Consider the following 17,401-nt stretch of genomic DNA (forward strand, 5'->3'; position numbering starts at 1 on the left):
GTTTATTAGTACGTCCTAAATCAGGGTTGGAAGGGTGAGACCAGGATCAGGAGACTGGCAGGCACAGCAGAATAGTAGTGAGTATATTTACAAGAGGGAACCTAATGAACTGTGACTGAACGTTAATCATTTTGTGTCGTTTTCATCTGTTCGGCAATGTTACCTGAAAGTAAATGTTACTTCATGGCATTTGTTTTGAATGTTCTCACAACATTACGAAAACTTTCCAAAGGAAAAAGTTCTTTGAACATTCCTTCATAATGTTATCCTAACCTTAGAATAACATTCTCATCAGGTTTGGGAACATAATTTTGTTAGCTGAGGAGTAATTTTAATTAAAATTCTCCCATCCGTTCAATAGCTTGACTGACCAGTTTTGCTCCCACCCCCAAAGACACTGCAGAGGTGAATTGAAGGGAAAACAGGCTTGTGAAATGAAGGGAAAACAGGTTAGCAAACTGAGAAAAATAAGCAAAACAATGGTTCTGGCAGGGAACTCACTTTAACCTTAGTTCAAATCACGTTAATATCAAACAAACGTTAGGCACTTCCAATACCAAATTAAATTGTAAAACGAATAGCTGGTTCCTTATTCATCCTTCAATAAAATATGTTCAATGATCAGCAAGGAAAGGATGACATTTTATCTCAATTCACCAGAGTGCGAGCTATATTCATGGGCAGGGGTACTTTGAAAGTTGGCCAAATAATGGTAGCATAAATCATGTGAACTGTAGTAGTGTTGTCTAGTCTATTTTAATAAACAATCAATAATCTGACTGAATATCTGTACGCAGTGTAGTTCCATATATTGAGCTGAGTTATGAAATTACTGTTCGCTACAACGACTATAAAATGCTTCTTATGGTATGTCTTAAATTTGTTGAATATGAACCAAAATACCAATCAAAAGAGATACTTATTGTCTTTTTTTTTTTTTTTTTTGTCACATATTCATTTGAGAAGCCCTTTGAGAAAATGTTCTTACGGTTATTGAAGATTTCCCTGCTGTGTTCCCATGTTTCAGTAATGGCTTGGAGAGTTTTCTCTGAGAGATAATCTGTACAGAAAAAAAAGACAAGAGGTTAGAAGCTATCAGAATGTGGACAGTCGTAGGTATCAAGCAGCTTTGAAATTCATGACAGAAATGCAGAGCAAACAAAGCAGAGAACGATGTTCAGTGCATTTCTGTATAAGTCATTAAGGCATTTCTTCTACTTACTGTATTATAGTGTGTAATGGGAAAACTGCCTTAAAATAGTAATAAAAAAATAACCATTATAAAACCAGTAAGAAACAGCATTGGTGTAAATAGCAGTTAAATTGCCACAGGTTGTTTCTTTCTGGTCTGTAGTTTAATTCATTTAGAAAAAATAGGCTTTTTAATTTTTTTACTTTGATTAATTGTATTGTTATTGTCTCCTCTCCATAGTAGACAGAGGAGCCAATAACAGTAACGTGTGTGAGAGAGAGAGAACATACAAAAGAAAAAGTCACAATCAATAGATCTTTAAAAGATCATTTAGATTTGCGTGATAATTACATTATCAGCCAACTAAATTACATGTATGTTGTATAAATAATTTATAAAAACAACTTATACAAATATCTAAGTAATACAAATAACATCCCATGTATAATGCAGTACACGTACAGTTGTCATTTGGGGGGGTGGGTATTATTTTTAACATTGGGGAGATAGATTACATTTACAATTAGGCATGCTTAAAATTCAAAGGTAGACCACAGCAGTCACGATAAAGAATCAAGAAGTGCAGTTAACATATTTAATGACTTGTGAAATACAATTCAAAGCTCCTGCAGTGAACTTTAAATCTGCAGTGTCCAGTGCAAAATCCTTCCACTCCAAGACAGTGCTGGTGAATGGAATTCCAAGCTGAAGCCGTCGAAAAAGGCCAGAGTCGCCGGGAGGACTCCAGGTCCTGGCTGGGTTAGTTTAAGGGATTTGAGTATATAGCAGTATAGTAGGACAGGTTCCTGGAGTGAGATGTCTCTTTTAGTGAGCCTAGTGCTCGCCGTGTGTGGCAAACTTATTTTTAGCTTTGTTTTGTTTTCTTTATTAAGACACCATTGCTGGTATGCTAGTGTCAGCACCTGTGTTATTAAATCTGCGAGTCTGTGCAGCATCAACACCCACTGCTCTGTCTGCCTTTTTATTATTCAGTGACGACCCACGTAAGTAACATTGCCCTGTTACACAATGTCTAAAAAATAAATAAAAAATATAGATTGTAGTGTAACAGGAAAGCATAATCATTCAGACTTTGGAGTCTGTATCATCTGACCTGAAGATGACCCCAACTCTGAATCATTCAATGCACAGAGCAACTGCTTCTATGCAGTTTATTCTATTCACATGAGCCGCAATATTTCCCATCAGGCATTATTTGTGCATGGTTATTAAAAAATGTAAATTAACGGCGAGGACTTGGGACTTGAAATGGACAGATGTGGACCTCGGAGGAATTTGCACACCAAGAGTGATTTCCTTGTAGCACAAAACCTAGCAATTCTTCATAGACAGTGGATGTCAAATAAGTATACTGCTAATGGAAATTAAACTCAATCTTTCCCAACATGGCTGCATCCCAGCCTAAACTACTAATTGTCTGAGTTGGTAAACTGAATACAAACAGTGTAAAACATTGGTTTAGTTCCGTATTAGAAAAGTGTACTGAACACCATTGGGGTATTTATACAATAATGCCTGTGTATTACACTAAAGAAACTATAGCAGAGCCATTACCAGACCAGAGAGAGTACACTGTAACACAATGGATTTGGAACTTCCAAACATCCATACTGTAAAATGATATTTTGGAACTAATGCTTGACTGTAGCATACAGGGGTTCTGTATTGATCCTGTATTGCAAGGAGCTGCAACTTCCCTCAAGTAAGTCGAAGTTATAGAGGTCAAATAGGTATAGCTAATTGGTAAGACTTCCTACCAAAATGCCAACTAATTTAAGACACGATAGTGATATAGGGAATATATTCATATTGCAATGGATGCTTTAAAAGCATCAAACTTGTGGTATAGTAACAACAGCTTTATAAGCAAGTGATTTTCAAATGAAATTTGTTAATAAAATCAATCCGTCAATGCTTTAAAATTGAGTCAACGAGGTTGTTAATGAACACATTTCTTGTTAAAAAGGGCTTAATTGTCGCAGGTCACATACATCACTTCCTGTCTCAACGATTAGAATGTTAATGAGATCAAGAAAAATTAATGGAAGCAGAATTCGCTGCTATGGAAACTGTACAGGGAGGCGGCTCTTCCACCAGCAAACAGCAGCCAAATGGAAATAAAAGATAATGGGAATATCTATGTTGTGTATAATTTGTAAACTTCATTTAAAATTGTGAATTTTGTCATCCAGAATGTATATTTATTTAGAAAACTTCACATATAAAACGTTGATTTACAATTATCTGGCATGTGGGTAAAAATTGGACGGCACCGAATAAGAAACAAACAAACAAACAAATAAAAAAAAAAAAAAATTTAAACCCCACTAGTCTTTACCTTCATTTGGGGGGATATTTTGCCCCAACTTACTATATAAAACTCTCTTAATGAGCAATTTGCAATCTTTTTTTGGTTAAAATGAAAAATATACCTTTTTTTTTGGATGGGGTGTGGGGTCACCTATAGGCTTGGTTGGAATTTATTTTCTTATGTTGTCATCTACTTTTGTATGACTTTTAGTAAGTACAGCTGTAGGCTATAAATACATACATTTCAAATGCGTCAAATGTGTTTCTAGTTGTTATTACACATGTATACCATGTATGTAACAATTCATTATATATGTGTCACAGAGACGGACGAAGTGGGCGAAGTCAGAACCAGGAAGGAATGAAATACACAACAGACAGGATGAAATGAAATGATGATGGCGCCTGCTTGCGCCGGTTTATTGTAAATAAAAGGTTTAAACAAACAAACAGAAACAGGACACTGCACTCTACGCCAAAATAAAAGAGACAAACAAAACGAACTACACAGACAAAACACGGTGAGTTTTTAAATAAACAAGTATCGTGCTGGTCCCACCAGCACGCAATAGCAATTGTTATTAAATTCTCCTACTCTCTCTCTCTCTCTCTCTCTCTCCCGTTCTCCACTCACCGAACACCCAACCGCCAGTATGTGAAAACGTGCATCTCTATATATTGTTGTGCTGGGATGCAATTACTAATTAATTATTCACTTGAATCCAAGCACGTGAATTAATTATGTGCAACCTCGTGCTCACATTTTAACTACTTTAAATGTATGTGAAGTGATGTACAATCCCGAGCCTAAATACAAATATACATTTTAAACACTCGTGTTACAGACCCATTTATATCCCATGTACCAATGACTATACATCAACATTTACCAAACCACACGCAACATAACAGATAATATACACAGGGGCGGGGACTTTGTCACAATATGTATTAAACTTTTAAAATGACGCTAGAACTCCCTAACCCAATACACAATTTGTTTATAATTACTTGTTCAGTGAATCTTCTAATCATGCATTTTCTCTGGTACACTTTGCTTACCTCTGTGATAAATAAACACAACATGATTAGAAGTAGCCACCAAACACTTACAGTATTATAAGAACATTTTATATGCCTACAAACGAGTGAAGGTGGAAGTGGTGGTGGTGGGGGGGTGTCTGACAAGATTACAAATATACAGTATTTAGGCAAAATCCATGTCAATGTTGCCTATAAGGAAACTTTATTGTAATATCTAGTATGCTGTTTTCTATACCAAGACTTAGTTATTTACTCTCAGGTTTTTATTTGTATAGTTCAAATAAAATCTACAGTAGAGGTTAGTTGTCATATAATGTACGTATCCAGAGTTCAGAAAGGCTACAGTTGCATCGATAATTTCTGTAACAATACACTAGGTGCAAATAATGGTATCATTTTAGTAATACAACAAACATTCTGTAAGGTTACACATGGTTAAAACAAGTGAACAAATCTCATTCATAACCACAATTATAGAAAATGCTTAAATATTTTCATAACTACAAATATTTAATTATCTAGGTAGTCTGTAAGAAATTAACCCTGATCCTTTACACGCTCTCACTCTATCGTTGGCGTAAGTTGCGGTCTGTTACATTTCTGTTTCTCTTTCGTTAATTAAAACCCTGCTTTTCCAAATGCAAATTAACTCCTGATAAATTATGAGAATTAACACAGAGTTCCTTTTAAATTCCCTTGCAAAGAAAAGAAAGTCACAAGAAGCACTGTTCGTTAAGCTATTAACATTATTTCGTAGATCAACATAATTTCAGAAATCACATTAGCATGATTATTTAATAACAAAATAGGCATAACGACTGCTTGAAAATGCCAAAATCAACGCTACATATCGTTTTGTTGATTTAACACTGGAATTATAATTTACAAATGTAGAAATCCTGCCCAGTGTGTCTTGAAATTGACTCATACTTAACCATTTGCAGGTTTGCTCAATAATTAGTTTACACAACAAAGGAGAATTGGATCGGTAGAATAACAATTTAGTAGCTTTGGTTATAGAATTCTAGCTTCTTAAAGGTAAAAGAGTCTATATGAAACTTCACAATACCTACTTGGCCAAGCGTGCATTCCATTCCACCAAGGAAGTCTGCATCTTTCAGTCCGTTGTGGTTGCTGCTGATGTCATAAACCTCATACCGTAGCCGTTGAACTTCTTCAAAGTAAAAGTCTACAGTAAACACTTTGGAGAAGACTGGGTTTATACTGCTTCGGATAATCTCTGTTCTGTCAACCTGTTCAAGAGATAAAGCATATGAACGTCACACTGGGTTCTGGTTAATGTTATCTTTAAATGCCGTGTTCACTTATTCATCAATTGTGAAACTATATAAGTAATGTTTTGGCCAACTGAGGTTTAATATAACCATACAAATGTTAATTTAGGCATCATCTCAAAAGAAAAAATACTACTGCTTTGCTGGCTGCTTTGATTATTTTTTTTCCAGTAGATTCAAGTACACAAAGGAGTATGAGAGTGCAAAAGTCACTGTTAGTGTGGAAACTACTCCAAGACATTCCCTTCACCATGACAAACATGTATGTGAGAAGAAAGGAAGCATGGAGCATTTTTTTGCGTATTACAAATACAGTTTTATGGGGTCACACAGCCAGGGAAGCACAGGTTTGCATCCTGGCTGTGCAAAGTCACCAGTCTTTGCTGGGGATTTGGGAGGGGGCATTGCATTGGCACTGGCACTCCTGCAGGTTAGGGAGGCAAAACCGACAGGGATTGTTTTTCCTCATCACGGTACAGCAGACCCTACCGGCCAGGCGCCCAGTGAGCTCAGGCAGACACCTGCAGGGCTGGCTTTTGTCCTCCAAGTGGCCGGTAGCTGGATGACATTCGCTCTTGGGTGCAGAAGATGAAGCTGGCTTGGTTGTGGGATCGGAGGATGCAGGATCATGAATGTCCTAATGGTATTTTTCTGTGGTGTTCGATCAGCTCTCATGAATAATACATTTGCAGTAATACCACCCTTTTACCAATGACAGTGGGACTCTTACCTTATTATCTCCATCAAATAAATTGTTATGCGTAATACCTCCATACAGCTGGCTGTATCCACATCGGGATAATTAAAAGCTTTTGCTTTAACTAAAAATAGCTCAAGAATTGAAGTCCTATTGTAAGTGAGGTTGCAGCAGCAGTTGTTGATGCATACTTCACCCCATAGTAGCTTTGGATAAAACTGTGTGCTAAATTATTAATTATTTATATATAGTGGTGGAGTATATGTCCCACACACTAATTTCAGGCTTTAGTACCATGGGATTGAGGAACATATACGCCACCAAAGGTGAGGACGGTTGTATAAGGAGGCCATATTGGTGAGGGCCTAATAACAGTTCATTGGTTAATTACATACTGTACATATGTACATACATATGTTGCAAATAATTAGGTAATTAACAACACCTGTAAGTGTTTGTGGGCCTTTTTTGTCTGTTTAGATCAGTGGTCCTCAAAGTTTAACCAATAGGAGAGTCAAATATCTGCCAGGTTTTACGCAGCTGTCCAATCATAAGCAAGTAGATGTCATTCATGGTATCATCCTGAGAACACCATCCCTACCCTGAAGCATGGTGGTGGCAGCATCATGCTGTGGGGATGCTTCTTTGCGTCAGGGCCTGGAAAGCTTGTGAAGACAGAGGGCACAATGGATGCAGTAAAGTACAGAGAAATCCAGGAGGAAAACATGCTAATGTCTGCAAGAGACCTGGGACTTGGAAGAACATTCATCTTCCAGCAGGACAATGACCCCAAACATACAGCCAAAGCCACATTGGAGTGGCTTAAAAACAAAAGGGTCAATGTCCTGGAGTGGCCCAGTCAAAGCCTGGACCTCAATCCAATTGAGATTATGTGGAAAGAGTTGAAAATTACTGTTCACCAAAGGTCCCCATCCAACTTGACGGAGCTTGAGCAGTTTTGCAAAGAAGAATGGGCAAAAATTGCAGTGTCCAGATGTGCCAAGCTGGTAGAGACTTAAAAGGTGCCTCTGGATGGCAAAACAGTGATAGTAGTACCAAACTTATTTTCCTTGCATTATTCGAGGTCTGACAACACTGCATCTTTTTTTGTTATTTTGACCAGTTGTCATTTTCTGCAAATAAATGCTCTAAATGACAATATTTTTATTTGGAATTTGGGAGAAATGTTGTCAGTAGTTTATAGAATAAAACAAAAATGTTCATTTTACCCAAACACATACCTATAAATAGTAAAACCAGAGAAACTGATAATTTTGCAGTGGTCTCTTAATTTTTTCCAGCGCTATATATATATATATATATATTCCAAAAAAAAATCATTAGACGAATTTTTTTGTGACGGCTTAAAAAAACACTCGCACCATTGAACATCAATATAAATGAACATAGGGAAAAAAATTAAGAAGAATGGTTGAAAAACAACAGTTTTATTAGCCTTTTACCAACTGAACACAATCACAACTTGTTGTTGAACAAAACAGACTATGGAACACTGAAAATAACTATTTACAATATTACAAACTCATGCCATGTCCCCTTATTTTCTGTGCCACTCTGTAAAGCTGTTTCTCTCTCTCTCTCTCATATATATATATATATATATATATATATATATATATATATATATATATATACCCAACATCAAACATTGAACTACACAATAACTGAACTGCGGTTAGTGCTGATATAGCTGTAAAGCTGAGATTCTAAGCTTTCCAACAGTAGTGCTCCTTTTCCTCTAGCTGCAATTAACACAGGAACGCCCCAAATGCATTCACAAAGTGCTATTAAGAAAAGGTATTGATAGCACCAATTCAAGCACTGTAACAAAGATGGCTGTTTTGGGTGACGTCAGACCAGAAACAGGAACCAACACAGAACAGACAGAGACGTGGAGTTTGGTGAAGCTAAGTGCTTGGTTGCTACCAGCATTTAATGAATGAACAAACAGAAAATAAAAGGTTGAAAGACAAACAAAGCACAGGACACGGCACTTGAGTCCAAAATAAATAGACAAACTAAACGATTTAACACTAAACAAGTAACGGACGAACAGACAAACAAAACACAGTGAGTTCGAATAAACACAAGTATCGTACTGGTCCTTCCATCATGAAATAGCAATTATGTGCTTAAATTAATTTACTTTACGTTTTTACTTTCTCCTCTCCACACCCCTTCTCCACTCACGAACACACAATCCCAAGTGAGTGAAAACATGCTGCTTTTGTGCAGCTGTACCGAGACTCGATTTCTAATCAATCATTCAATTGGAGTCTCGGTACAACTGCACGTGAATTAATAAAGTGCAATTCCCTGTGCTCACATATTGTTACATTCTACCTGCACATGAAGTGCTGTGCAATCCTTGTGCCTAAATACAAATATACATTTTAAACACTCATGTTCATAATCCTATACACCAACATTAACACACAACATGCTGCATACAATACAGAAATACCCACAGGGGCGGGGCAACATTGCCACAAGCACACAGACTGACCTTTGCAGAAGATGGGTACTAGCACTGATATTAACACAGAAATAGAACACACCATCATGAACATTCTGTGAATCGGGCCATTTGTGTTTTACATATTTTTACCTCTCCTCTAGACCACACATTTTGTGCAATTACCAGATACGGTTTAAATTCCATTCATTTTCCCACAAGAGGGATAATAAATTGGGTTAAAAAGGACACATTTTATCAAAGAACTGGAAACCGTAAGGTCTATATGAATGCTTTCTTGTTTTCAGTTTGTTCAACTGCACAGTTCATCTTTGTCTCAGTAAGAAAAAGAAGATGCTACATGCATGACTAAATCATTCAGAACTTTACTCGTCAGGATGGTTTCAGACAGAAGTAGGGGGATAGCTGCCCCCAGTGTTGACTGAATAAGTTGTTTTCACCCCTACATGAACCTAAAAAAAATTCTCGCTACAAAAACATTTTTGCTTAATGCAAATATGAAGCCACTTCGGGCAGAATCAGATTTTGCAGGGATTTCTTTGCTTCTCCTTTTTATATTTACAATTGAGAGATACTTTTGATTTTACTTTTAGCATCTACATCTGTATCTATCTATATATCTACCTATCAATCTATATACTGTTTTGCAGCAAAACTGTTTTTTTTTTTTATCTTGTAACATTAACCATGTTTTTCCTTTTACAAAAGAAATAGGGATAATGCATTTTAGTGAGATTTTCATAAACAGGGCTTATTGGGACTCTTTCTGAAAGAATCAGGTACTTGATGCAGAGCTGATTTAGAGGGACTGATGAAAACAGTATTAGCTGTTCCACTATTGATGAGTTTGATTCATGTTTCTTGGGCATTGCCCAGGAATTTGGAAGTAGTTGATATGAACAGCTAGATATCGTTTAACTGCACTGTGACACACCGGCTGCTGTTGGCATGTAAGCGGTTAAAAATCAACACAGCTTTATTTTGCTCTCACTCACACAGATACAGAGTGTGTGTGTTAAGTAACCAGAGCCAGAATCTTTCCGATCACTGATTAAATCTGCTCTGTAGCACTCTGAGCTGCTCAGGGGAAGCAGAACTGAGCATGCTGTTAAGTGTGTTCTTTCACTAAGCTGCTCTGAGCAGGGTTGTGCTTAATTACTAAACATTCACCTGCAATACTAATCAATCCATCATGCCCTTTATTTAATCAAGCAAAACCCTTGAAAACAAATTCTCATTTGCAATAACGCCAGGCCAAGAAGGCTCACAAATTGCAGCTACATACAAGCACAACATCATCAAGGCACATTAACTTAAAAACAGTATCCAAGTGATGCATAACATAAAATAAAAAATATTAGCTTTTTTTATTATTTAAGTCTAGAGTTACATATAGCTTCAGCTTATAAACAAGGGGGTACTAGCTAGAAAAGTTTTGAGAAACACGGCTGTTGGGTATGTGTGTTTCTATCTGTCTTGTAGTCTTTATCATTAACCTCTTTTCATAAGCACAGCTATTTTAATAAAACTGTATATATATAAAGAACAAAACAGTGACATAATCTTTAAGTGTTCTGCTTTACACCTCAGTTACAGAAATACATTTTATTAACTACAATGTATGTAAAACAGCAAAAACTTTTTATGTTTTTATGATTTGGGCGGGGGGGGGGGGGGGGGGGGGGGGGGGGGGGGGGGGGGGCTTATAAGCTTCCTCTGGGCATAACATAATTTAATATTGAAAATAATAAAGACCCTACCTGGATCATGGGATTTTTCTAAAAATGCAGCTCACGTCGAAAAAGCGTTAAAATCGTCACTAGTACTTTTTCGATCTGTTACTGTATTTCTAGTGCCTTAATTATTAAGGTAATTAAAAAGCCATAAAGTGTTTCATTTTTTATTTCATAAATACCGATCTGAAATGGCAGAAATGTAAAATAAGTAACATTATTTTTTAATGCCAATTATGGCATTATTTTTTAATGGCAAGACTGCTGTGGCCACTGACTGCGTATGAGGTTTCCTTGACAACAGTTGAGAAGCTGGAAGCTTTAATCAGTTCATACATCAGGAAATGGTTGGGAGTTCCACGCTGCCTCAGCAGAGTGGGACTTTATGGTAAAGGAATACTGCAGCTACCAATCTCTGCTCTAACCGAGGAGTTTAAGTGCGCCAAAGTCCGACTGGAAATGACATTAGTAGATTGACACGACAAATGCGTAAGGGAGGCAGCACCTGTGTTGAAAAATTGAAGAAAATGGATGGCAAAGAAAGCTGTGGAAGAAGCTAAGGCTGCCCTTCGAATTGGAGATAATATGGGGCAAGTTCAGCATGGAAAATGAGGTTTTGGTCTCGGTTCAGCTCCTCCTACACGGCACAAGGCAACCCTGGCTCAACGACCGGAAGCTGGTAGTCAATGAGGTTCAAAAGCAGGAGGAGAGGATCAAGTGCGTAAAGGCCATTTCCCTGGGCAAGCAGGGAGAATGGATGAGATGGGAGAGTGTGGAACAACACAAGATCGGCTGGCAAGACCTATGGACAATGGAACGGAGCAGGATCAGTTTCCTCATCAGATCAGTATATGATGTTCTCCCATCACCACAGAACCTAAACCTCTGGGTGGGTGAGGATCCCTCATGTCCTTTGTGTTCATCACCTGCAATATTAAGGCACATTAAAGGATATAAGGTGGGTCTTAGCCAAGGACGGTTTACTTGGCGCCATGATCAGGTGCTGCGATGTTTGGCCTTAGCATTGGAAGACAAGCGTAACCTGACCAATAAGTTGCCACCAGTTCCATCGAAGCATTACACACAAAATATAATATTCCTCCATCCAGGAGAGCAACCACCAAGAAAAGGTGTTAAAACCAAGCCTCGCTCAGGACAACTGGAAGCTGCTAGAGACTGGAAGATGCTGGCAGATGTTGGTCAACGGCTCCACCTGAGATTGCCACCACTAACCTTCAACCAGAAATTGTCTTGTAGTCTGGATCAGCACGCCTTGTTCATCTGGTAGAGTTAACAGTGCCATGGGAAGATGCTATGGATGAGGCGTATGAGAGGAAGAAACTTCAGTATGCTCAACTTGCTGAAGCAGAACAGCAAGGATGGAGAGTCCGAGTTTACCCAGTGGAGGTGGGCTGTCGAGGATTTGTGGCACACTCTACAACCCGGTTTTTCGGAGACGTCGGATTCAGTGGCCAAGAGTTGCGTCGCACAGTGAAGAACTTATCTGAAGCAGCAGAGAGGAGCAGCAACTGGCTGTGGTTGAGACGGATAGATTCTGGATGGGGATCTCAAGCACAATAGAAAGAAAGCAACGCTGATGTACAGGTAAGTAAGCTAGGCTGAGCTGAGTGGAGAATGGAGGGGGGTGATGCTGGGACGCCAGAATCACTGTTGAGTCCTCTTGAGGTGTCATGGGCTAGTCAACGAAACACCGAGGATGGAAAGTGCCCACTTGAAGACCCCAGAGATGTACCCTACTTAGCTCAATCCAGACGGGTGTCATGCTGATGCGCTGGGGAGGCCGCACTGGGTTGATCCCCGGAGCCACATCGCAGCCGTTGTGTGTACTGATGCGCTGGGGAGGCAAAATGAACTGATCCCTGGAGCCAGCATTACACTTCAGCAATCAACACCAGACAGAAGGATATCTACATCATCAGATGGAAAACAACGCAAATTGATGGAGATGCAGATGGATCACATTAGTTTACTGCAAAGCTACATCTTAGTTGGTGCTTATCTTGGTGAGAGCCGAGTTCAAATCAGCATGAACTTCAACATCTACTCTCATGTAATGGAAATTATATATACATGTATAAGTAAAATGTTTTTACAGTAAAACACGTACAAAAAATCCAGTCCAGCAAACTGAAGTATTTAATAAATAAAGCTGGTACACGAAAGCGAGCCTAGGCATACCTGTATATTTACAGTTCACATTTCAAACAAAAATGCGTTTGCAAATTTTTTTTACTTGAATTCATGCTGTACAGTACTGAACACACGTCAGCATTCCCTAGCAACGCTCACTTGCAACGTGAGATCTGACGTTTATGTTACTGCTATAGTGAGAAGCACGTTAGTTTATTCGCGTGAGTATTTAAGTTACCATTAGGTGCTAAAATGTATAAGTGAAAGGAAAAAAAAAAATATTAGTGATAAAGACAACCACTGTAGGCCTGAATGTGTGGTTGAGAGAATACGTGTAACTGAAGTCAAATTATAAACAGTTAAAGCCTGGGTTATTTAGAATACATAAATAAATCTATTTTTCTGTGTAATGTATTTTGATATTTATTTATTTAGTTTTTTTATTTATGTATTTATTTAGTTTTTTATGTATTTATTTTCGGTTTTTATTTAATTTATTTATTTATTTAGTCGGTTATTTGTTTTTAATTTTGGCACAAATTATCTTATGACATCTAAATGTTAACTAAATTTCAGAGATTTTTTAATTAAAAGATGTGTGGTGATGTCATAACAGGAAGGAGAATGGACACAGACAGTACTCCAGGGTAAGGAAGTAAAAACTCTGATACAAAACAAAACGACACAGTGGCCAAAACAAACAGACATGGAACACAACAGGTATAGTGCTAGTCTAAAACTAGCATGAGTAGCAACTGTTGTCTCTTTTAGTTTCGCTTTTACTTTCCTCATGACTCATGTCTCTCGTTCCTCCTCTGAACACACTAACCCTGTTCAGCCAAAGCTGCTTGTTTTTATATTGTGGCCAACTGGCTATCAATTACCTAGTTTATCCCTCAACCACATTCTGCATGTGTTTTCTCATACGCGTGGTCAAAAGCCAGTTTATCAATAATTACTTGTTAACCTAATAATCACGGCCCATCCAGGCTGGCAAACAATAATAACAATACAACTGGGGTGGGGGTGGGGGGTTGTTTAACACACTAAACCATACATTTAAATCATAATAATACAACATATGGTATACAAACAATAAACAAAATACACACAGGGACGGGGTGTACCCTTGTGCTCAACACACTTGGCGTCAAAGATCACCTCCCCCTTAAAGTCCCAAACATTCCGGTCATAGTCCAGGGCCAGGAACAGAGGCATCAATGGGCCCATGGGCAGCCATATTGTTAGTGACAATGCTGGCCGTGGAAATGCTGACATGAGTGATGATGTCTCCTCCAGTAGAGGCAATTCTGACGTCAGAACTGCTGGTAATGGCAAATGCTGACAGCGCACAGGCTGGCTCCGGCAGTGGAAATGCTGTCAGTCACAATACCGGCAGCTTCAATGTTGACAACGGCAATGCTGTCACCGGAAATGCTGACAATGTCCAAGCTGGCTCCTCCAACACAGGCAGTTCTGGCAGCAGAAATGCTGCCAGTGACAATGCTGGCAGCTGCCAAGCTGACAGTGACAATGCCGTCAGCGGAACTGGTGACACTGCCAAGGCTGACTCCTCCAGGAAAGCAGATCTTGCAGCGGTGTGGTGCACTCCCGAAGTGGCACCAGTGCTGAGTGCTCCGGCAATGATGGTGGCGCTGGCAGCAGAAATGCTGCCCTCAGTGCGGGACACTCCGGCAGTGGCAGCGGTGCTTCGTACTCCGGTAGCGCAACTACAGCGGGTGGAGGTGGTCTCCTCACCTCTCCCCCCTTCACTGTAGCCGACGGTTCCCTTTTCTTGAGCTCCAGACCCAGGATTTCCAGATGTGCCCAGGTTGCTGGACACAACAAAGTGATGAATCCCCGGGCGGTGTTGTGCAGATCTCCCTTGAGGGACACACGCAGTCCCCCCTCGTGGGTGCAGGATGCTTGTGCTCTCCCTTCGTGGGTGCTGAAAGTTGGGTGCCCTCCCATGTGGGCATTTGTAGTAACAATACAAATAGTGATACAGCAATCTTTGTTCTAAGGTCAGGTAGAGCTGTGTCAATAGTTTCACAAGTGAAAAGCTGTCTCTCTCTGTGATTGCTAGGTTAGCGTGAGACAGTATGGCTTTGCTTACTTAAAAACAGTGGTAGATGAGCATCTTAGTACTTTCTCTTGGGGGGCTATAGGAGGGGGGATAAGCAGGTTGCCAACTGGCTCCAGAATTTACAGACACTAAGTCAGGTCAGGTTTTTTAACTCGCCTCTCTAACCGCAAATGATTTGATGTTAAATCAGCAAGTGGGTGTGAATTGCGTGAGTGGCTTCAATAAATGTGTTCAGTTGTTTAGTTCCGGTGGCAATTCTATCCGGACAGCATCATAACATGCATTTAAATCATATTGCTTGAAATGTTATATGGTAAACAATATGTATCAAAATAGTGCAATTGTGTCGGTATAGAGAATTATGCACCCACCCACACTCTTTCTTGTTAAACCTTGGGGTTAAGTTTCTGTTAATGTAATAGTTATTTCTGCTTCGCATAGTTCCGCCCCAATCAGACAAATACAGCAAATCAGCAAGCTGTATAGGTCTGACTGATGGAAACAATCCTCACTGGAAGTAATTCCCACCCACAGACAGCTTGTGGTTTTAATAATAAAAAAACAATTACATTCCTTTAGCAACAGCTCACGCTATTTACACTCACATTACATGCTCAATACAATCAATTCATTTGCAGTTAGAGAGGCGAATTAAAAAACATGACCTGACAAAATGTCCGTAAACTCTGAAGCAAGTTGGCAACCCTGGGGAGGCTTCAGCCCCCCAAGCCCTCCTTTGCTGCCGCTCCTGGTTATGCTACAGTATGAGCAAATGCATACAGCATGCATTTATTTAATTTTAATATAATTAGACAAAGAGGAGAGGTATTGGACTAACTAAACAATAATTCACCTTTAACTAGAACCAGAAAAGTAGATACACACTATGACAAGGATAGCAGTGAAAAAAAAAGAAAAAAAGTTCCAAACAAAAACTGATGCTTTCCAAAAATCTCAATTTATGATTCACTGTTGGAGCATACTAAAGTATGGAGCATATATAAAGTATTAGTATTGCATTACACAGATTAATTATATTTTATTAGATTTACTGTGTGTTTCATTGTAATCCCACATCCTTAAATGTATGGTTCATAACTTAATTTAGCCTTACTCTTGTAAAGAGTAGCACTGCATTGGTTTTTGCTAGGTGTGATCAAAAGGAACCATAGCAACAAAATACAAAAAATGTATATGTTCTTATGATTAATCAATCTCGTGTTTTAAACTTGCACAGAAAACAACAGCAAACCACTTGGGGAAGAAAAAGCAAAAAAAAATCTGCTGTCCCAATAATTTTCCATGTGTAGTATATCAGAAACTGAGTAACAACTGAGGTGCAATACTAATTTAAAACTTTTTTTTTGCTACTGCCAGTGCACATTTATCATGCCCTTTAAATTCTAGTGCATACAAAACAAATGAACCACGCAGCTAATCACTTCTACAGGGCAATAGCAGGCATACGTCTCTCCCTTTATTAAACAGCAAAGCATAGAACCCTCCATCTCTTAATGGCAAAAAAGAATGCTGGTTATTATTTTTACTATTAGGCCAGCACCGCCATGCAAGGCTCAACTGTTGAGTGAGAGGCCCAGAAAGCTAACTTCATCACTGGCTGCCAGACAGTACACTCGTTAATGAAGCATTTGTCATCACTGAGTACCACAGAGAGAAATATGCTGTATATTTCTCAATAATATTAGTAAACAAGCAAAACATTCAGACGGGAACATTAACATCTGAACTTTCAATGTTGTTCTATCGCTATAATAAAATGTTATTTAGAGTAGTAATTTGATCTGTTTTTGTTATGTTGCTGTTTCCTTTTACCAATTTCCTTCACATATGTTTTATTCTGATAGTGTACAGTAAGGGAATTTTTGTATGTGTGTTACCCTCCCCACCCCAGGGAAGCCCCCACAGTACACACACTTCCATAATTTCAGTGCCATGAAGCTGCCATCACAGTGGAAGTTCAGGACTAAGGAAGTAAACCAAAGCCCCCTGGATATCCTGACCTTTCACAGGACTAATGTTAATCCTGCTGTGCCTGGGCTGCTCAGCTTATATATAGTCAATTCAGTAGGTTTCCTTACAAACTGGGGATTCACTTAGCTGACCTTTTAATGTCCAGCTATGCTGACCCAATTCTACCAACAAGAAACTATGTGCAACCATTGATTGGTAAAATAATCCATTCCAGTGGTTACTTCCTAAAGGGCATTTTCTCCCCTTGTGTTTATTGCTTTATCTTGTGGGTAATCTTGTGTCTATTGCTTTATCTCAGGGGTAATCTTGTGTCTATTGCATTATCTCGCAGGTAATCTTGCACTGCACCAACAGATTCCAGACCAGCAGGAGGCTCTGTGCTT

General features: G+C 38.9%; 1 protein-coding gene across 1 annotated transcript in view; it reads right to left on the minus strand.

Moving 5' to 3' along the window:
* Window positions 1-17,401, minus strand: part of LOC121313010 (copine-4-like) — a 124,422-nt gene that overhangs the window by 66,621 nt on the left and 40,400 nt on the right. The window contains exons 2-3 of the mRNA XM_041245096.1: window positions 5,641-5,820; window positions 989-1,060 (exon numbers count right to left, since the gene is read on the minus strand). Of these exons, the coding sequence (XP_041101030.1) occupies window positions 989-1,060; window positions 5,641-5,820 (252 nt within the window). The remainder of the gene's footprint in view (window positions 1-988; window positions 1,061-5,640; window positions 5,821-17,401) is intronic.

The sequence above is a fragment of the Polyodon spathula genome, chromosome 3 (genome assembly GCF_017654505.1).
Source record: "Polyodon spathula isolate WHYD16114869_AA chromosome 3, ASM1765450v1, whole genome shotgun sequence".
NCBI classification, from domain to species: Eukaryota; Metazoa; Chordata; class Actinopteri; order Acipenseriformes; family Polyodontidae; genus Polyodon; species Polyodon spathula.